This window comes from Pelodiscus sinensis, chromosome 3, assembly GCF_052426305.1.
Source record: "Pelodiscus sinensis isolate ZL-2025 chromosome 3, ASM5242630v1, whole genome shotgun sequence".
In the NCBI taxonomy this organism is placed as follows: Eukaryota; Metazoa; Chordata; order Testudines; family Trionychidae; genus Pelodiscus; species Pelodiscus sinensis.
In genome coordinates this window covers 144,973,519-144,995,104 of record NC_143054.1, presented here as the reverse complement: position 1 = coordinate 144,995,104, position 21,586 = coordinate 144,973,519, and the positions used below count along the sequence as shown (strand labels likewise).

The 21,586-nt window shown below is 43.2% G+C and overlaps 1 protein-coding gene across 1 annotated transcript in view; it reads right to left on the bottom strand.

Moving 5' to 3' along the window:
* DNAH8 (dynein axonemal heavy chain 8) overlaps positions 1 to 21,586 on the bottom strand; it is a 611,430-nt gene that overhangs the window by 82,059 nt on the left and 507,785 nt on the right. Inside the window, exons 69-73 of the mRNA XM_025186355.3 lie at positions 17,671 to 17,838; positions 15,541 to 15,753; positions 8,524 to 8,661; positions 6,161 to 6,288; positions 1,973 to 2,144 (exon numbers count right to left, since the gene is read on the bottom strand). Coding sequence (XP_025042140.3) covers positions 1,973 to 2,144; positions 6,161 to 6,288; positions 8,524 to 8,661; positions 15,541 to 15,753; positions 17,671 to 17,838 — 819 coding nt within the window. The remainder of the gene's footprint in view (positions 1 to 1,972; positions 2,145 to 6,160; positions 6,289 to 8,523; positions 8,662 to 15,540; positions 15,754 to 17,670; positions 17,839 to 21,586) is intronic.

Here is a 21,586-nt window from a genome sequence, read left to right as displayed (position 1 = left end):
AGTGCCCTCTGTAGCATGTGCACACAGAGCAGCTGGCACGTGCTGGTGTGGTTACTCTGCATGCGCAATCAACTGTACATTCAGTTCCTTTTTTGCCTCAATAATAGGTAGTTCCGAAGTAGAAGGGAGGAAGGGTGGGTCATGGAGCATCCACAGAGACAACCATTTTGAAGAATGTCAGTTACTGCGCAGGGTGATTACCCTCTCATCTTCTTCGAGAAGTGTCTCTGTGGATAACTTAGATGACTGTGAAGCAGAACTCATGCCTGGAGGAGGGAGCTTTGGTTTATCATCATTCTGTGCTATGGATAGTATAATCCGGCTGAACTGGACAAAGTGCTGGCATGAGTTGTATGCCACTCAGAGTTCCAACAAATGTACATGTAGTTTGACTCCTCTAAAGAACAATAAACCTGGACCAGAATTGGCCTGGTGATTGATAATGGGCACCCAATCCTAGGAAAGAGGCATTTATGGTGAGTATCATAGATGGTGGCTTGGGGCAAAAGGGGACCCTGTTGCAGACATTGTGTGGCTTTGTCCACCATGACAGGGACTGCTTTATCTTGGCCGGTATGGCAATATGTTGATGGGTTGGAAGTGTGGTTTGTAAACTGTTCGTGCTGGACCACAAATGTAGCTGCTGCCATGTGGACCAATAGTTGCAGGCAGAGCTTTGCCATGACTTGAGGACTTTCCACCAGTTCCGTAATTGCCAGGAATCTTTAGTGAGGGAGCAATGCAATGGCTACTGTGCAATCTAGGTGTGCCCCAATGAACTCCAACTGTTGTGTTGGGATCAGCTTGTACTTTTGAAGGTTTATTTGTTGACCAAGTTTGTTGAAGAGTGACCTAATGATGGTGACCGCTCATTCTCTGTGGTGATAGGTTGAGACTTTCAGCAGACAGTTGTTTAGATATGGGAAGATGGTGACTCCCAGACTGCATAGATACACTGCTACGTCTGCGAGGACTTTGGAAAATACTTAAGGTGCTGTGGACAGGCCAAATGGGAGTATTCTGTATGAAATGGTGGCTGTGCATGGCAAACTGTAAAGTACTTTCTATGTGCTGGATGTATTGAAACATGGAAATATGTGCCTTGCAGTTTGAGGATCAACAGCCAATCTCCTTTCTCCAAGGCAAGGATTGTCAAGGACAGGGTTACCATCTTCAAATGCTGTGGGTGAACGAAATGGCTGATATTTTGTAGGCCGAGAATAGGCCTCCACCCACCCATTTTTTGGGTTGTAAGCAAAGGATGGGAGTAAAACCCCTTTCCCCTGCGATGGTGAGGTACATGTTCTATTGCTTTATGGGGTCCAGCCTAGATGCTAGTGTACTAATCACTCAGCCCCTTAGAGCAGTCAACACTCCCAGATGGGGCCTTCATAAGGCAGCCACATCAGACTAGGCCCTACTTCCCCATAAAAGGCAGCTGCCCCGTGAACTAGACACACTTTCAAGGCACGTGTGGAGCAAATGTCTCATCACAGGACCCATACCAACTCATTAGCAATGTCTAGCAATTCTAGTTGTCTAGTATATATCTAATTTATCTGTCTGTATCTTGTTCAGCATTGTGATATATGGTAGGAACTAGCTAGTAACAACTTTGTCAAGCTGTTCCATATTGAAGAGCAGTAATAGAGAAAGAAGGGTTAGTGATTGCACTACTGGACATAAAAATTACAAAGAAAAATGCTAAACTCTGTGTGCCTATTTGCATGCAAGTGCTGAAAATAATCTTATTCTTATAGTAGTGCTGGTGTCTGAGTTTTTAAGAATATAAATAAAAAGGTTTAGTGGTACTTATATGTACTTTTAGTTCTTATATACTGATAATATTATACATGATACTTTCTCAAAAGAAAAAAAATCAAGATAATACTGAATAACAATCACATTCTGAACATTATAAACATTAAATTCAAATGAAACCCACAATAAATCAACCGTGTACAAAGCTTACCGTCGGTTGATCCACCAACATGGAAATCAGGTTCAAGTTTTCAGTAAAAGGGATTTTCCGGATTCTCATCTCTGCTTCCCATAAATCTTTAAGCAAAAGATTCCTGAAGATCTGATTAAAAGGGCCACAGTATGAAAGGAACCCTGTGCAAAGTAAAACATCTCCCACAAGTCTAGAAAAGGGATAAAAAGGAATAAAACCAAAATTGTGAGATAATATACCATTTGTGTGACAAATGGTTAAACCATCACATTTTGAAATGTATATATTGAAAAAAGTTACTTTCCAGAAATTTGTTCTGTAAGAACTGCCTCTGTGCATTCACACTTTTGGGATCTGGTGTCTCTGGCATTGAGATGAGGAACTGCTTTGAAAATTCATATCTATTGAAGGGTGCACAAGCAATCTTGTGTGAGAGTAGCATCATCATTTTAAACTTATGTGAGGTTAACCCCTGCCACCTCAATCATCTAAATTCCTTCACACTTGACCACAAAATTCTGATATAAAAATGAACTTTGAGGCAGAAAAGAAGGCATGTGGATAGTATAGTGATAGAAATGTAGCCGTGTTAGTCTGGGGTAGTTGAAGCAAAATGCAGGACAATGTAGCACTTTAAAGACTAACAAGATGGTTTATTAGATGATGAGCTTTCGTGGGCCAGACCCACTTCCTTAGATCAAATAGTGGAAGAAAGTAGTCACAACCATATATACCAAAGGATACAATTAAAAAAATGAACAAATATGAAAAGGACAAATCACATTGCAGAACAGGAGGGGGATGCGGGGGGGGGGGGGGGGGAGGAAGGAAGGTAAGTGTCTGTGAATTGATGATATTAGAGGTAGGGAGAGTGGGATGTTTGTGAGTTAATGGTATTAGAGGTTATAATTGGGAAAACTGGTATTAGAGGTTATAATTGGGATGGATGGATCACTTGATGATTGCCTATTATATTCATTCCCTCTGGGGCACTTTGGCCACTATCAGAAGACAGGATACTGAGCTAGAGGAACATTTGGTCTGACACAGTATGGCTGTTCTTATGTTGGGAGCTACTATTCATAACTGTTTTATGTAAACATAACATAAAAGGAAGATGCTGGTTTGTAACAGCCTTTAGAGTGGAAGGAGAAGAACAGAGGGCTTGTTACGGGGGCTGCATAGTTATAATTTTTATCAAAGGAAGTAAGTCTTCAGAAACCTATAAACAATCCAAAATACAAATTACAAGCCACTCTTCCTACAATGGAGCTTTGTGGAAATGTCATGAACAAGAGTTACATTTTCATTAGTCAATTGTATGACCATCTGTCTGAATATTTTAGAAATGTGCATCTGTCTGTCTGTCTGCCCATGGGTCAGTTTGTTCAAGATCTCCTAAACCAGGGGTAAGCAGTAATTTTTAATGGGAAGCCATTCCAAGATTTTGGCAAGTGGTCAAGGGCTGCACTTCTGTGAAGGAGGTACAGGTTCTAGAACGGAGGTTGTGTGCAGAAGGGAGCTTGGGTGTAGAGGACTGGGAAGCAGGAGGTAGCATGGGGTCTGAGAGGGATTTTAGGTAAAGGAGGGTGTGTGTGATCTGAGGCAAGGACTTCCAGAACGGGGCAAGGGTGCAAGAGAGGATTCTAGCTTAGGGGGAGGGGTTCTAGCAGGGGGTGCAGAGCCTGGGAGGGAGTGACCTAACATAAGGGGATGCAGAGGGCTTGTGTGGTGTCCAGAGACAGGGAAATGAGGTGCAAAGTCAGGGAGGGGATATGGGTGCAAGAGAGGATTCTGGCCTGGGGGAGAGGTATAGGAAGGAGTGAAGGACCTGGGAGGGAGTTGTGACCTGGGGGAAGGAGGGAAAGGGGTACCGAGGATTTGGGTGATGACCTGAGGCAGGTAGTTGGAGGAAAGAGGGGGTGGGGTGCCAGAGGCAGGCTCTGGCTGGGAGGTGCTTACTTAGGAACCTGAGGCAGGCTCTCTGCTGAAGTCTCTGTCAGTTCGCTACTCCATGTGGGTCTGCTCTGGGCATGAAGTGGGAGAGGAAGGGAGAAGGCCTCACACACTGCCCCTGCCTCCAGCAAATTTTATCAGCTCCTATTGGCCAGAAACTGAGATTTTCTTGGGGGGTGGGAGCAGGTGCAAAGTCTCCCTCCTTCCTCTCCTGCAGTCCAGAACAGAGAGCAGTTGGCTTCTTTAAAGTGTGATCTGCTCTCTGCCTAAGGGTTCCAGCAAGGTGGCAGTAGGTTGGATCCGGTGGCTTGGTGGGACAGATCCAGTCCACTGGCAGCTTCTTGCCCATCCCTTTCTGAAACAGTAAAAGTTAGGACCATCAAATTTGGTATGCAGCTTCCTCTTATCCTATCTTAAAGTAAGGTCACAGTTTTGTTGTGTAAGAAAATGGGAAGTGCCAAGAATGGGGCTGTTTACCATAACATGGAAAGGGAGGGCCTCAAAGAGGAAGGACGCATTACTCACAGTAGCCACTGGAGGCAATCAGTGCAGGGGAGAACAACAGTGATCACTTAAGGCAGCCACACCACTAAGAGAGCGGCCAGCAGGGCTGAGGCATGCCATCTTGAATGTCACCAGACCAGGTAAGCAGACCCCACACCCTAAACCCTTTCCCCTCCTCTGGGTCTAGGATGCAGAGCTGGAGGTGGGGGGGGGGGGGGGGGAGAAAAGGACCTTGGTGGCTGGGAGTTTGGGGGGGGAGGGGGAGAGAGACAGAAGGCCCCTGACACCTTAGGAGAGAGGAGCTGTGGGGAGACAGAAAGCCCCTGACAGCCAGGAAAACTGTGGGGAGAGAGAAGGCCTGTGCTGGCCAGGGCCCTGGGGGGGAGAGAAAGCCCATGTTGATTGGGGAGGCTGGGGAGAGAGAAGGCCCCTGTTAGCCATGGGAGCTGTAGGGAGAGAGAAGGCCCCACCAGATGGGTGGAGGAAGAAAGCCTCATCAGATGGACCCCCCAACCCTGAACTCCTCGTCACCCCTCAACCCTCACATACCACACCTGGAGCTTCTTGCTTTGCCCCCCCCCCCCCATCCCCAAGGTTCCTGTACTCCCCATAACACCAGCCCCCATCCTGAAGGACCCTGGCAATGCTAGGTAAATCTTCTAGTATCAAATAAATGGGATAAACCTATTGCTAGTCATTTAGGCTATGTCAATACTGCAGCATTATTTCGGAATAATTGACATTATTCCGAAAACAAAGAGCACATCTACACTGCAAGCCATTATTTCAAAATAATGGCAAGCTGGAGGACTTCTTACTCTGACTCCTGTAACCCTCATTTTATGAGGAGTAAGGGAAGTCGAAGGAAGAGTGTTCTTCCTTCGACTTCCTGTTGTGTAGACTGCGCCAAAAGCTGAATTAAGCTATTTTGACTTAAGCTATGCAATTGATATAGCTCAAATTGCATAACTTAATTAGACTTTAGCCCTGCTGTGTAGACATGCCCTTACAGTGTTAATCCTGTGTAGTTATTTGATGACATTTTATACTTCTGTGAAAAATAATTTTCTCCATATATTCATATCCTTTGGATACCTGTGCTTGCTGGTGTACTGACTAGAAATATAGGCTATGTCTACACTGCAGAGCTTTTCCGAGATACCAAAGGTATCCCAGAAAAGCTCTGCCGCATCCAAGGAACACGTCTGCTTTTCCAAAAAAAAATTTGGCATCCCTGTAAACCTCGTTCTACGAGGAAGGGATGTTCTGAAAAAGGCTTATCCCCCAACTTTTCCCTGCACTGTAGGCATAGCCTAAGGGTATGTCTACACTACAAAGTTAATTTGAACTAACAGCCGTTAGTTCGAATTAACTTTAATAGAGGCTATACATGGAACGCTTAATTCGAACTAGGTTAACCTCATTCTAAGAGGAGTAACGCCTAGTTCGAATTAAGTAGTTCGAATTAAGGGCTGTGTACCACTCAATTCAAACTAGCTGGAGGCTAGCCCTTCCCAGGTTGCCCTGGTGGCCAATCTGGGCCAAATCAGGAAACCTCTTCTGCCCCCCTCCCAGCCCCGGAGCCCTTAAAGTGGCATGGTCTGCCCACGGTGCTTGTGCCAGTTGCAAGCCTGCCAGCATCCTGGCACAGGATGAGTCAGCCACCCGCTGCCACCCAACCCCCGACCTCTTCCCAGGACCAGGCTGGCGGCTCCCAGGAGATCTTTGGTCTAATAGATACTATACCTGTTAATTTGAGCTTTGAACTCCTTACTCTGCTGAGTCCATCTAACTTTCTCTCCACTCAATCCATCTATAAGTGCGGATGCAGCTTGCATTTTTCTTCTGCACACATCTGCATCATTCAACAGGTCCTAAAATTGGACAAGTTGTCCTGTCTCATTAAACTTTCAAATGTTATTTTTCAAAGACCATTACTATATTTATAAAATATATAAACTATTTTTTCACAGGAAAATTTACCTGTTATTTAATACTGCCCTATGCATGGAGGCTACATCTTCACTGTACATTTATTTTGGAATAAACTATTCCAGAAGAAATATTCCAAACCGGCTTATTTGTAAATAGAGCGTCTACACACCAAAAGCACATTGAAATAGCGCTGAGCTATTCTGAAATAGAGCATCCACACTGATTGGATGCTAATTCACATTTAAGGCCACCTCGAACCACTTCATGCAGGGGATCAGGACAGCAGTTACTTCCTGGAGCTGCTGCCAGGCGCTATCTGAGGCTCATGCTTAAAGGGACCCCCCTGTACAGCCATGTATCAGGCTCTTTTTTCCCTATCTCATTGAGGGACAGCAAAGCCTTTTCTTTTTCCTGCTGTGCTTGCCCTTGCGGACACCTCAGAAATCCAGCTATGGAGCAGGAGCAGCCTCTGGGCAGTCTACGGCTATTGCAGCTTGTACTGCACCTCATGAAGCAGTTTCTGCAGGCTGCCTCCCAGGGGTAGGGGTGGTGAAAGAAAGAAAGAAAGAAAGAAAGAAAGAAAGAAAGAAAGAAAGAAAGAAACAAACAAACAAACAAACAAACAAACAAACAAACTGAGGAAGCCAACATCTGAACCTGCTACTGTGCCTTCAAAGCCCTGAATAGATGTGCAGCTTTTATTGGTTCCTGGTCCCAATGTTCACACATGTGCCTTTTAAAATAAACAATTTTCCTAGCTACGTTATAAAACCTTCAGGTAACATCTATACTGCAGGTATTTGTCAGCACAGAGTATGCTAATGAAGCACTCATTGGCATTTTTTGTGCTGTTATTTGCATATCTCTGCTGATGCTTTTTGCACAGGAGGTTTTTGCTCAAAAACAAGCAGGGTAGATGGGTCTGTTTTGCACAAAAAAAAACCTTTTGCACAAGATCCCTTATGCCTCAAAAAAGGAGGTATACAGAATCTTGCACAAAATGGTTTTTTGCACAAAACGGACTGTGACAGGGCGGTCCCGCCCCGCACTCAAGCCCAGGGAAACCACCTGGAGCCGGGGGCGGAGAGGGCCCCACCCACACAGCCCTACTGGGCTTGCTCTGAGGGGAGCCAAGGTATAAAAGGCTGCTGGCCTGCTCAGAAGGGGCAGACCACGGCCCGAGTTGGAGCTAGCACCCAGCTGCCAGAGAGGGAGTCGCCAGGATTGCTGAACGTGCTGCTGCCAGGCCCCAGCCGGGCAAGCCCCCAGCAACAGAGCCAGCGGCCGACCCACTGTGACCCAGGCACCGGTCCGGACACTGCCGACCCTGACGCTGACTGGAGAAGTGTTGCAACAGCCACCCGACCAACGCCAACAGGTGGGACCGCTACAGGCCGGGGGCAGGGGGTAGGAAGTGACCCAGGGCAGGGAGCTGGAAAAGCCCCTGAGGGCTCGGTGCGTTGCTGGGAGGACCCCGCGCCGAGCCAGTGGTGGGAGTCACCCGCCGCTCATAGGGCCCTGAGTCAGGCCCTATCCCTCCTGCCCTGAACCCCGGCGAGTGGGGAGCTCGGCCCAAGGACTAGGATGCAGAGCCAGCAGACTTTGGGACTAGGCCAGTGGGCCGTATTTTCCCCTGATACAGGGGCAGCATACTTTGGGACTATGCCAGTGGGCCGTATTACCCCTAAAAGAGGGGCATTGCACTTTGGGGCTAGGCCCAGGTGAGCCGAACTATGTCCCGGATGGGGGCAGTGACCCCAAACCAGGGGGGAGCCCCCCGACACGGACCCATCTACACTGCTTGTTTTTGCGCAAAAACCTCTTGAGCAAAAAGCATCGACATAGATATGCAAATGACAGTATGACAAATGCTAATGAGCCCTTCATTAGCATTCTCTCTGCTGACAAATACCCACAGTGTAGATATAGCCTCAGAGTAAACTAAGATAAGCAAAATGCTGTTCTTTAAAAATCACTTTTCTATAAAGGGAAATTATTCCTTGAGCCATTCCATCACAAAGAAGAGGGGTTGAAATGGAGCCATTTGTTGCAATTTCAGATTATTTTAATGTCTGCCAGGCAAACATTAAATGTGTCTTTCATTGTATTCTGAACATTTTGAACCAGTAAGTGTGCAAACAATTTTTTATATTCATGCAATATTTTTATCTCACCATTTTCTCCTTCATTGCTGCATCAAACTTCGCCTGGACTTTATCCAATTCAGCTTGTTTCTCATCTAATAATGCTTGAGCCGTGGCTAACTCTGCATTAGCTACTTTCAAACGTCCTTCTTGTTTTGCTAAATTAGACTAAGAATAAAGCATTGTTAAACAATAATGAAATACATAAAAAATTCTATTATTTTAAATCTTCTCCATTGTTAGTCAACATGGACAGAGATACAAACTTGTGCACAATATCTTTATTAAATAAATCACCATAAAATGTGCATTTTAAAATATTATCTTTTCCAATAAATGGCACTTAAATCCATACTTTTAAATCTGTACTTATGATTTTTGTGTTAAAAAAAATTTGGCTTTCTGCTCCAGAGTGCCAATTTTCTTTCTATTCTAAAATAATATTCTGCTCTGAGAAGACACCAGATGCCTTACTGAGGAAGAAAGAAGATGTTAAAAAAAGCATTATAATCAGGTTCCTGGAAAAGAGAACATCCCGTGGGGCTTTATTGTTCAGACTTTTGATTTATTTTATTTATATAATTCATTGTTCTTCAATAGCAGCTGATCATGAGTTTGGAAGATTTGTCTGGGATCATAACCTGACATTCCTTGAAAACCATAGTCATAGGCCAATAAACCACTCAAATGCAGCCACCTAGATATTTTTACTAATGACAGGAAACCTTTTGGCCCCTTTTCTTTAGATTATCAGCCTGCAATATACTGTTGCTCTTCGCAGCTGTAATATAGATGTGATATCTCTAACAATGATAACAAGAATACTACAAAAGCTTGGAAATCATGGTGCAGATTTCCAGGCCCTATCAGAGCAGGGGCTAGGAGGGCCATTTGGCCTGGGCCTCAAGAGACAAAGAGTCCTCAAATTTTGACATTTTTCTATCAAGTAATTTCCTTTTATTATATAACTTGCAGTTATAACAGAGACAACAAAAGACGTTCTATAAATCTGCAAAGAATTGATTTAAACCATTGTGGGACCTCAGGCCTGCACCAATTTTTCAGCCACATCTGAGTTTTCATCTGTGTGACTGGAGACTGGAGTAACTTCTGTGATTGGTGATTCTACATTGTGAAATGCTGTTTACAGTCTTTGCATAGTTTAGAGGTTTTGAAAGTCGTAATTAATTCTGTTACTGTAAAGTGATTTTGCTTGGTCTGAGGGCGAGTTTAACCTTCAAATTAGATGTTTATATCTGCATAGGAGATTTTTGTATTCCTGTTTTTTCTTATGTGGGTCCATATACAATAGCCTTACCAGGCTCAGCTGTGAGGGTATGTCTACACTACCCCGCTAGTTCGAACTAGCGGGGTAATGTAGGCATACCGCACTTGCAAATGAAGCCCGGGATTTGAATTTCCCAGGCTTCATTTGCATAAGCGGGGAGCCGCCATTTTTAAAACCCCGCTGGTTCGAACCCCGTGCAGCGTGGCTACACGGGGCTCGAACTAGGTAGTTCGGACTAGGCTTCCTATTCCGAACTACCGGTACACCTCGTGGAACGTGGAACGAGGTGTACCGGTAGTTCGGAATAGGAAGCCTAGTCCGAACTACCTAGTTCGAGCCCCGTGTAGACGCGCTGCACGGGGTTCGAACCAGCGGGGTTTTAAAAATGGCGGCTCCCCGCTTATGCAAATGAAGCCTGGGAAATTCAAATCCCGGGCTTCATTTGCAAGTGCGGTATGCCTACATTACCCCGCTAGTTCGAACTAGCGGGGTAGTGTAGACATACCCTAAGCTACTTCTTCATCCAGTTTTAGATTGATCTTTAAAGGCTTTTTTGTGATAATAAACTTTTAATTCTAGTTCTTTAATAAACTTTATATCTAATATGGTAATCACCCTATGTTCATATTTATTATAATGCGCCAGTTATTAGAGGAATTTAATAATGGGAACATGTTAGAAGGTGAAATTTCAAGACTTTGAAATAAGGCTATAAATGTCGTAGTAAATAAAACTCCCAAACAGTTGTAATACAACATTTTTTGCAAAGTATATATAGAATTTAAAATTTTGTATAATCAATAGCCTTTAGTGAATTAATGTATTATGTGTTACTGTGTTTTAAAAGAATCCCTTTATAAAAACGAAGTAAAGATTTGAAAGAGGTGCAAGTAAGAGATGGCAAAAGTAACAGACTGAAGCAGCAGTTAAGAGTTTAAAGCCAATAACATAATTTCTCATAGTCTATGTCTAAACTACATCTCTCTTTCAAAAGAGGGATATAAATTAGACATATCAAAATTGCAAATGAAGGCAGGATTTGAATTTCCTGTGCTTCATTTGAATAATAGCAACACGGTGTTCTTTCGAAAAATGCTATTTTGAAAGTGAAACCATGATCTAGATGTGGTTCTTTCTAAAAGAAAAGCCTTTTTTTGAAAGATCCTGTACTCCGCAAGGTTTCACTTTCAAAACAGTGTTTTTCGAAAGAACGCCGTGACACAATTATGCAAATGAAGTGCTGGAAATTCAAATCCCAGCTTCATTTGCAATTTCAATGTCTAATTTACATCCCTCTTTCAAAAGAGGGATGCAGTCTAGACATAACCCTAGAAAGGACACCTCAGTCAGTAGACGGTGACCATACTGACAGTGACACTTCCAGTTCTGATGATGCAAACTTTGTACACACAAATGGCATTTCAGTGCCACTGCATCAAAATGAGGAGCTCATTAATCAAGACACAGAAATGTCAACAGTAGCAACAGATAGAGAGCAGAAAATGCATGCAAGTCTATTATCGGTCTGCCAGAATACAAAACAAATGTATTGAGCTGTATGTAACATTTGTGTAAACAAAATTTCTTGAAGAGATATGACAGGCAAAGTACTTTTCAATTATTATTGATGCAACTCCAGACTGTTCTCATAAAGAACAGACAGCCTTGGTTGTTTGATATGTTAAAATTGTAGGAAGTTCAAAGGTTTCATTGAAGAGCAATTCATTTTGTTCAATAATTTCACACAAAAAAAAACTGGAAAAGAAATTCCCGCTCATGTATTAAAATTTGGGAACATTTCAAATTAAATTTTAAAGTCTGCATTTACAAAGCCTATGACAATGGATACAATATGGCTGGGAAGAACAACTGAGTAGAAGCAGTCCTTTTTGAGCAAAATGCAAACTGTATTTTCTCCAGTTGTTGCAAATACAGGCAGTCCCCGGGTTACATGGATCCGACTTACATCGGATCCCTACTTATAAACAGCGTGAGGCAACCCCGCACTAGCTGCTTCTCCCCAGCAGACCAGGGAGACACAAAGCTACCGCCCTCCCCTCAGCAGACCAGGGAGACGCAGAGCGGCTTTTCTCAGCAGACACCTCAGCTTGAGAATAAAGGACTGAGGGAAGTGAGGTGTGGGAGAATAAAACTGAGCTCTGGAGAAATGTTTGGCTAGAGTTTCCCCTACAATATGTACCAGTTCCGACTTACATACAAATTCAACTTAAGAACAAACCTACAGTCCCTATCTTGTACGTAACCCGGGGACTGCCTGTACACACTAAATCTTGTCGGCATTGATTGCGCTGAATCATGGAAGGAAGCAATCACATACTTTGGAACAATCGAACAATTGTATAACCTCTTCAGTAGCAGTCCTCAAAACTGGGAAATTCTGAAGCAGCAATTACCTGTTTCAATCTTGTAACTGAAACACGCAATGCTACGTTAGATGTTGAGAGGGATAACATTATTCATGATCAAAGGAACACAATCCCGAGTTCAAATCAGTAGCACAGGGTGTTGACATTTAATCTGAGTTGTCCAACAATTGCAGCCTAACATCTCAGTCTGATGCAGAAAGGCACTATCAAGTTCATCAAATATGGTCATACACGTCGATGTGAATCACTGTGACAAATTTGTATCCTTTCTGGATTCCTTTGGGAGTTCAGAGAGCTAAGTGATGAAAATCTACATTCAGCAGCTGAATACTTTCAACAAAGTTGCAAGAATGAAATTTCAAGAGATCTCTGTGATAAGATCATCTTCCTGAAGTGTAAACAGTCCACCAACTTTAATTGGACTGCAAGCCAACATAAGTGCTTCAAGAAATATTCGATCTTGGTCTGTTGACTATATTTCCTAATATCACAATTTCATTACCTATTTTTGTCAGTCTCCGTGCATCCGTGGCTTCAGGTAAATGCACATTCAATATGTTAAAAACAAGTAAAGAAATATCATTGTTCTGCAGTGGGACAAGAGCATTTGAATGAGCTCACAATTCTTAACATGAACAGTGATGTTGCACGTAAATTAGATTTTTCTTCAATTATAAAGGAGTTTGCACAAAGCCAGAAAAGCATTGCTAAACTGAAGAGTTTTGCTTGCAGTGGAAACTTACAATTAAAGTTACATTTTTAATATACATGCTATTAGTATAATGATTTAATTGTTAATAAATAAATGTCTCAAGTGTTCATTTTCATATATTCTTTTGGTTTTAGTGTGACCCTGTGGATGAGAAGTTAGATATGTTGGGGGTCTGGGGCTGGGCTGGGGCTTCTAAACACAAAGTAGTCTGAGGGTGGGCTGGGGCCTCTAAACTCAAAATGGTCTGGGCCTCTGTCATTATCTGAGAGGACCTGCAGATTTCCCTCTATGGGATTTTTGCAAAAGAAGTTCTGTAAGCTGGTAGGCACAGAAAGGAACCAATCTCACACCAAGATCCATTTCAGATCCTAGCCTCAGGAGATAATTGACCCAAGTAGCCTTTAGTGAGGGACCTATGCCTTTCACTTACAGAGCTACTGCTGTATTTTCTGTAGGTACCCACATTAATTCTTATAATTTAACAGATTTCTGTAATTCTTATATGTAATATGTTAGCTTTATCAGTCCCACTCCCATCTCTGAGTCCCTCCCCCCTTTCTCCTTCTGGTTCCCAGTTCATTCCTTTCCCTGTTGTTTTCCCTTAATTAAAAACTCCTGTTCTTTGGACAAATCTCTTTATTGCTTGACCTGCAGGGGCGAGGTGGGGGATTAAAGGTGGGGGATTAAAGGAATACAAAGGGAATGCAGGGGCAAATCACGGAGAGCCACATAGCAGAGTCTCAAAAGAGGCCTTGCATAAAACTGTCCTTCTAGGCCTCAGCACTGCCCATTGCTGGGCTTTCCTTATGATGCTGGTGTCCATCTGCTCACACTCTCTGGCTAGGTGCTCTGCCTCACTCCCCCACCCTGCCAGAAAAGTTTCCTCCTTGTTCTTGCACACATTATGGAGCACACAACAAAAGGAATGTTGTGTTTGCTGAGGTTCATCTGTGTCATGAGACTTCTAAACCTCCCCTTTAAATGTCAAAATGCACATTCCACCACCATTATGCAGCTGCTCAGCCTGTTGTTGAACTCCTCTTTGCAGGGTCCAGACTGCCCATGTAGGGCTTCTTGAGCCATGAGAACAAGGAGTAGGCTGATTGTCCAACTCTGATTGTCCAGCTGGTGAAGAAAGTTCCAGTATGCATCCTTCAGAAGAGATAGGAGTTCCTAAAGATGTTAGATTCAACCTTATCTTATAATGTAGATATGCCCTTAGAGTTTTTAACATCATGCACCTCTCCTGACCATCCCACATGGATGTCCGTGAAACAGCCCTTCTGGTCCACAAGTGCCTGTGGCACCATGGAAAAGTACTCCTTCCAGTTGATGTACTCTGAGGGCACAGTGGTCGGAGGCCCAGATGGGGATGTGTGTTCCATCTATGGCCCCACTGAAGTTAGGGAATCCCATGGCAGCAAAGCCCTCCTCAAGGCTGTTCACATTCTCCAGAGTCACTACCCTCCATAGCAGAATGTTATTGATGGCTTTGGCTACTTGTATGACGACACCATCCACTGTAGATTTCCCCACTTCGTACTGATTCCTGACTGACCAGTAGCTATCTAGTATTGCAAGCTTCTATAGAATAATTGCCATGAGCTTTTCCACAGTCAAAGCAGGTCTCATGCAGGTATCCTGGTGCCTCAGGGCAGGGAAAAGCCCTTCAAAGAGTTCCAGGAATGTGGCCTTGCACACTCAGAAGTTCTGCAGCCACTGCTGATCATCCCATCTCTGCATCACAATGCGGTCTCAGCAGTCTGCGCTTTTATCTCCTGACACTAGAACTGGCATGGCACTGTGTCCAGATGATTGACTGGCAACTGCACTAGGATGAGTGCCACGCATTGTCTGAACAGTACCTCCATGACACGCCGAGGTTTGTGCTCATCTTCTTCCTGGTGGAGCAGCATGTGTACACTGTCAAAGTACAGCGCCAAGGTACACCACAGACATGAGCATGATGATGCTTTCCTACACACCAGACTCCATGCTCGCGGTGCTCTGGAATCTACATGGGCTACCAGGGCACCAGCAGAATTGAGCAGACTGCTTTCCCTTTATGCCATGCAAGGGAGCAGGGACTAGAGGAGTACATTATAGGACGAGGCCAACGTGAGCCCCTCTAACCACCCACTGCCGAGTTTTGGACTCAGAAAGCACCAGAAGCATCGCCCAGACTGCCAGGCTACCCATGGTGCATCGCTCTCTGTGTTGATGGCAGGCTACATAGTGAGGACGCGCTACTTCAGAAAACATTCAATTCTTGCCCTTAATGAGGACATGGACCTTCGCCTTCTCAAAATCAGGTGCCCAGAAATTGAACATGTTAGATTCAACCTTATCTCATAATGTAGATATGCCCTTAGAGTTTTTAACATTTGAGAGACCTCCCTGGCATGCAGCAGATACAACTTCGTAAGGGAGGTCAAGATTATTCTGGGTCTTTGATGGAGAAAGAGTGAAAATCCATTTATTCATTCCATGACTATTTTCTGCAAATTTGGAAAGTTCTTTTTTTCTTATTCATAACATCACTTGATATGTCAATTTTAATGGACCAACGCTGATAGAATACATCAAAATAAAATAATGTATATACTTCTGAATCTTATAAATTCACTAATTACAAGTATAAAAACAAAGATTATTTTTACCTTAAGAGGTAATACTTCTCTGTTAATGCCATAAAATGTTGCCATGGCTTGTGTCCAAGACAGGAGTCCGGCCACATTACCACAGACCTTTTTACCATTCTCAAAAGTATAGTCTTCCATGTTAAAATAAGGTTGTAGTAATTCTACTGTTTCTTCATTGATACTATCCTTAGCAAATTGTTGGAGACTCTGAAGGAATGGACCACTCATAAGCTGCAAAAACAAAACAAAAATAAGCTTTAGTAACTTTTGACAATCTACATTCAAAAACGTGATCTTTCATGATTAATTGTTAGAAAACAACCCTAAATACAGAAGGATAAATCTGGTAAAATTAATATGAAAAGGCCAAATTTTATTGCACTAACTCGTCCTATGTTTTTAATTAGCTAACCTTTTAACCTTAATTTTATTTTAAAATTAAGAGAGTTTATTTTCACAGAATTATAGAACACTAGAACTGGAAGGGACCTCGAGAGATCATCAAGTTCAGTCCCCTGCCCTCACAGCAGGCTGAAGCTCTGTCTAGATCATCCCTGATAGATATCTATCCAGCCTGCTCTTAAATATCTCTAGTGATGGAGATTCCACAACCCCCCTAGGCAATTTATTCCAGCGTTTAACCACCTGACAGTTAGGACGTTTTTCCTAACGTCCACCCTAAACCTCCATTGCTGCAACTTAAGCCCATGGCTTCTTATCTTATCATCAGAGGCCAAGGAGAACAATTTTTCTCTCACCTCCTTCTAACTCCCTTTTAGATTCTTGAAAACCGCTATCATGTTCCCTCTCACTCTTCTCCTTTCCAAACTAAACAAGCCCAATTCTTTCAGTCTTCCCTCATAGCTCATGTTTTCTGGGCCTTTAATAATTTTTGTTGCTCTTCTCACTTTGGAAGCTTGCCATGCCAGACATGTAGCCATGTAGTTTAGACACACCCTGGGTATGTCTACACTACCCCGCTAGTTTGAACTAGCGGGGGTAATGTAGTCATCCACAGTTGCAAATGAAGCCCAGGATTTGAATTTCCCGGGCTTCATTTGCATGAAGCTGGCCGGCACCATTTTTAAATGCCGGCTAGTTCGAACCCCGTGCCACGCGGCTACACGTGGCACGGAGTAGCTAGTTCAGATTAGGCTTCTAATCCGAATGTGGAATGAGGAGTACAGCTAGTTCGGATTAGAAGCCTAATCCGAACTAGCTACTCCGTGCCGCGTGTAGCCGCGCGTCACGGGGTTCGAACTAGCTGGCATTTAAAAATGGCGCCGTCCGGCTTCATGCAAATGAAGCCCGGGAAATTCAAATCCTGGGCTTCATTTGCAACTGCGGATGACTACATTACCCCCGCTAGTTCGAACTAGCAGGGTAGTGTAGACATACCCCCTGTTATTCCTTGTGGAAAGTAGGAGTTATTATTTCGAAATAACCAGCCCCTTATTTTGAAATAACAGGCTTGATAGTGTGGACGCTCCACTTGTTATTTCAAAATATTGGGTTTTAACTCCCTAGTATAGACCCAGGTTTAGGTGCCACAGGACTACTCATTGTTTTTGAAAGTTACAGACTAACATGGCTACCACTCTGAGACTTACAAATATAAAGGTTTTGTATATTGGTATAGCTTCTTTCCATGTGGAAATAAACTATACCAGTCTACACATGTTTATAACAGAATAACTTCATTTGTAACATCATTCATACCGGGGAGGGTGGCTATACCTGTTTAACTAATTGTGTACACCTAAAGCAGGTCAACTTTTGACATAGACAAGCCCTAAAGAAATATACCCTGATTTTCAGAGGTGCTAAGCTTGTCCAATGTCAGACAAGATTAGAGCTACATTTCCTCATTCTTGCAATTTTACTCTGAAAGATTGGACACTGCCCTTTATGTATCTGTGCATCAAAACTTCAGGCAACACACTTACCACTAAGCACATAGCAAAATGTGTGTTATCAAGCAGAATATATTAGCATATCTCTGCTGCTCCAAAAGCATATGTTTGTGCTCATGTTTTAAGGATGTATGTATTTATTTTGAACAAGGATTTAGCACCATAATTCTCTGATGTTCTGCTTTTTATTGTTTTACAACATATTCAAGACTTCCTTCCTGGAAATTTTACTTACTTTCAGTGACTCTCCCCAAGATGGTCTGCAGCAAGGCTTTTCTGGATCCTGTGTGACTTGGTCTATTTTCTTTTGAAATAGTAACAAACAACAATCCATAATCCTCATGATTAGATGAGGGGGTTTTGCAAGTTTCCGAACTGTAGCAATATCTACTGGCTTGATAGTCTATAGTGGGGGAAGAAAGGAGAAAGTAGACTTACTGCTCAATACCATTTCATAGATTTTTTTCATTGAATATCATATTATTATTATTATTATTCCAATTTTTGTTTTTGTGTTTGAGGGAAATTTGATCGATGAAATTATAGCACATATGAACTACTAGGATTACTTTACTAAACTTTTTAATTCTGTTCCCCTGAAACTTATTTTAAGAAATATACATACCATAGGTATTTACTTGCTCCATCCCCATGTGACTATCAAAATTATATACACATGATACCAGCACTATGGAATTAAGTGATTATATTTCATACTAATGAATTGTAAATTGGTGTTGAAGTTTAAGGTTCATGATGTAAGAATATACATGGTCTACAAAATAGCTTGTGTGGGCATTTGGTAAATGGAGGCATTGAGAAGGCATTAAAGTCCTTTATTTCTGTTCTTTTACTTTCTAGTACTGACACTTGGAGATCCATGCTTAGATAAAGACTATCTGTAAATGAAGTGATGTGATTAGAGAAAAATTATGTCAACCTATCTAAACCAGTAGCCTAATTTGTGCCAACAAAATATATGCATGCTGTTGTGTGCATAGCAAAGAGGCAATTACATCCACAGAATGGAATTTTCAGGACATGTGCAAGAGTTTTGAAAGTCTGACACATCCTATTATCAACATAGATCTCAGTGTTTCTGAGTGGTTAATGCTTGATTCTTCATGCTTATGACTGACTAAACCCTTGTCCTGGCATAAATATTAGTACCAGAGCAGCAGATTGAATCAATATGACATACTGATTCTTTTATCTCTCTGCACTCCTTCCTCCTTTCCCCATGGTTCTCTGCTTGTGTGTTTAGAGTACAGTGGATCAATTAAATTAAGATGTGAAATGCAGCAGTCCTTCATCATTTAACTGCTCTTCCTGTGATTCCTCTTACCAATTTTGTTCCTTTCCATTTAGTTCCAGAAAGAACTACATAAAATCCATTAATGGGAGAGAGGGTATCTATCCTTCAGACTCACTCTTGCTAAGGAAATATGGAAAAATATGAATATTCTAACAAGTTAAAGGAAAGCCATTTTTGTACTAAGAGAATACTTTCCAAGTCAGGGTGGAAGGTGTTGCAGAATCTATTAGCCCCTTTAAAAATGGTTACTAACCTTCCATAACTGTTTTTGAGATATGTTGTACATGCCCATTCCACTCTTGGGCTGTGTCTAGACTACATGACTTCGTCAACGGTTTATTTGGCATAGTCAAAGAAGCGGGGATTTAAATAATCCCTGCTTCATTAAAATAAACATGGCCACTACGCTGTGCCAACAATCAGCTGATCTGGCACAGTGTGGCAGTCTAGGCACGGCGCGGTCGACAAAGGCAGCCTTTGTCGACTGCTCTGGTAAACCTAGTTTCACGAGGCATATCAGAGCAGTCGACAAAGGCTTTCTTTGTCGACCACTCCGCGTCTAGACTGCCGTGCTGTGCTGGATCAGCTGATTATTGACACAGCGCGGTGGCCATGTTTATTTTAATGAAGCGGGGATTATTTAAATCCCTGCTTCTTTGACTATGCCGAATAAACTAATTTACATGGCTCCGTAGATGGAGCCATGTAGTCTAGACATAGTCTTGGTGTGTATGTGCCCCATGCAGAATTGTGGGAAATGTTTCCCGCAGAGACAACCATCAGTGCAGCTTGAGTGCCCTCTGTTGTTGTGCATTATAGCATGACAGTTTAAAGGGCCTAGTCACTCCTAAGTCCCTAAGTTCCTTCTTGCTGGATAACTCTGATGCAGAGGGATAGGAGGGCAGATCATGGATGGTCATGAACAGCATATCTCAAAGAACAACCATGGAAAAATACAGTTACCTGTATGCTTAACTGGGTTCTTCGAGATGTGTTGCATATGATCATTCAACATAGGTGTATGTACTCACCACATACACCAGCAACTGAAGATGTTCTCTCTGCAGTATCTGTAGGGGACCAAGTCCGGCACCCACCAGAGTGGAGCACACATGTCATGCTTTATAGGGCATCCCGGGCCCTTCGCTCCTCAGTTCCTTTTTGCCGGAACTCCGACAGAGTGGAAGAAGGATGGTTGTTGAATGGACATGAGCAACACATCTTGAAGAATACCAGTTACGGAAACAGGTTACTGTCTTTTCTTCTTTGAGTGCTTGTTCATGTCAATTCAATATAGGTGACTGCAAGCAGCATCTGTGGAGGTGGGTAGGAATTTCAAGGACATGCAGACCGCAACATTGCTCTACCCAACACCACATCATCATCAACCATAGTATGTTGTGTTGTGGCAAAATGGGACATGAAAATGTGCATTTAAGTACATATTGCTGCACAGCAAGGCTACGTCTACACTGGCCCCTTTTCCGGAAGGGGCATGTAAATTTCACCAGTCGTCGTAGGGAAATCCGCGGGGGATTTAAATATCCCCCGCGGCATTTAAATAAAAATGTCCGCCGCTTTTTTCCGGCTTTTAAAAAAGCCAGAAAAGAGCGTCTACACTGGCCCCGATCCTCCGGAAAAAGTGCCCTTCGAAGTAGGAATAAGACCCTCCGGAAAAGGGCACTTTTTCCGGAGGATCGGGGCCAGTGTAGACGCTCTTTTCCGGCTTTTCTAAAAGCCAGAAAAAAGCAGCGGACATTTTTATTTAAATGCCGCGGGGGATATTTAAATCCCCCGCGGATTTCCCTATTACGACCTCTGAAATTAACATGCCCCTTTCGGAAAAGGGGCCAGTGTAGACGTAGCCTGAGGGAAGAGTCTTTCCAGGCCCCTCAAAATGTGATGTCATTTGAGAAAACTGAATGACCTTGAACTGACAGATATAAAGTGCAGAATGCAGCAAGATGCACTTTGATTGAAACTAGCTCAAGACCTGAGTGAAAATCAGGTCCACTTTGCAGTTTAAATAGATGGAATTGAGGGCTTCTTACTTTACAGAAGCACTTGTTGCACCTCTGCTGAACAGTTCTGCTCCTGTAGGTTCAAGCATGGAGTAACCATGCTGTGAGGTAGAGTGGCCATAGGTCTGGGTGGAGGAGGCAGCCATGATCCTTGGACAAGAGATCCTAGCAAAATGGCAACAGACAAGGGGTCTGCTGCAGAACACTTATGAGTGGGCTGAACCAGTGCCAGCGCAGCCATGCTGCTGCAATGAATATTACCATTGCAGCCTCCTACCTGATTTTCTGGAGGACCTTGCTGATCAATAGGAATGGGGGGAATGCATACATAAGACTGTCCATCCAATGGAGAAGAAAGACGTCCATGATGGAGCCTTCTTCTAAATACTGCCTGAAGCAGAACCTGGAGCATTGTGTTTTGCTGTGATGCAAAGACCACTCATGGTGAGATGAAAACACTCTGTTCAGGCAGTCTGATTACGTTCTGGGCTCCAGGGAGATGCTGTGTTTCCAATGAGATGCTGTGGAGAGCACAGGAGTCCAGAGTCAAACTGCTTCCTCACAGTATGGCGCAGTGTGGGCTCCTCCCTGTTTGTTGATGTAGAACATGGTGGCCATCTTGTCCATAATAACTTGAACCACACTGCATGACAGGTGAGGTAAGAATACTTTGCACATGTTTTGGACTGCCCTGAGATCCCTAATGTTTATGTGCAGGCTCCTCTCCTCCAGAGACCATTGTCCCCGTGTTCAGAGTGATCCACGGTAAATGCTTCATCCCTTGTCTGAGGCATCAGACACCAGCTCCCTCAAGT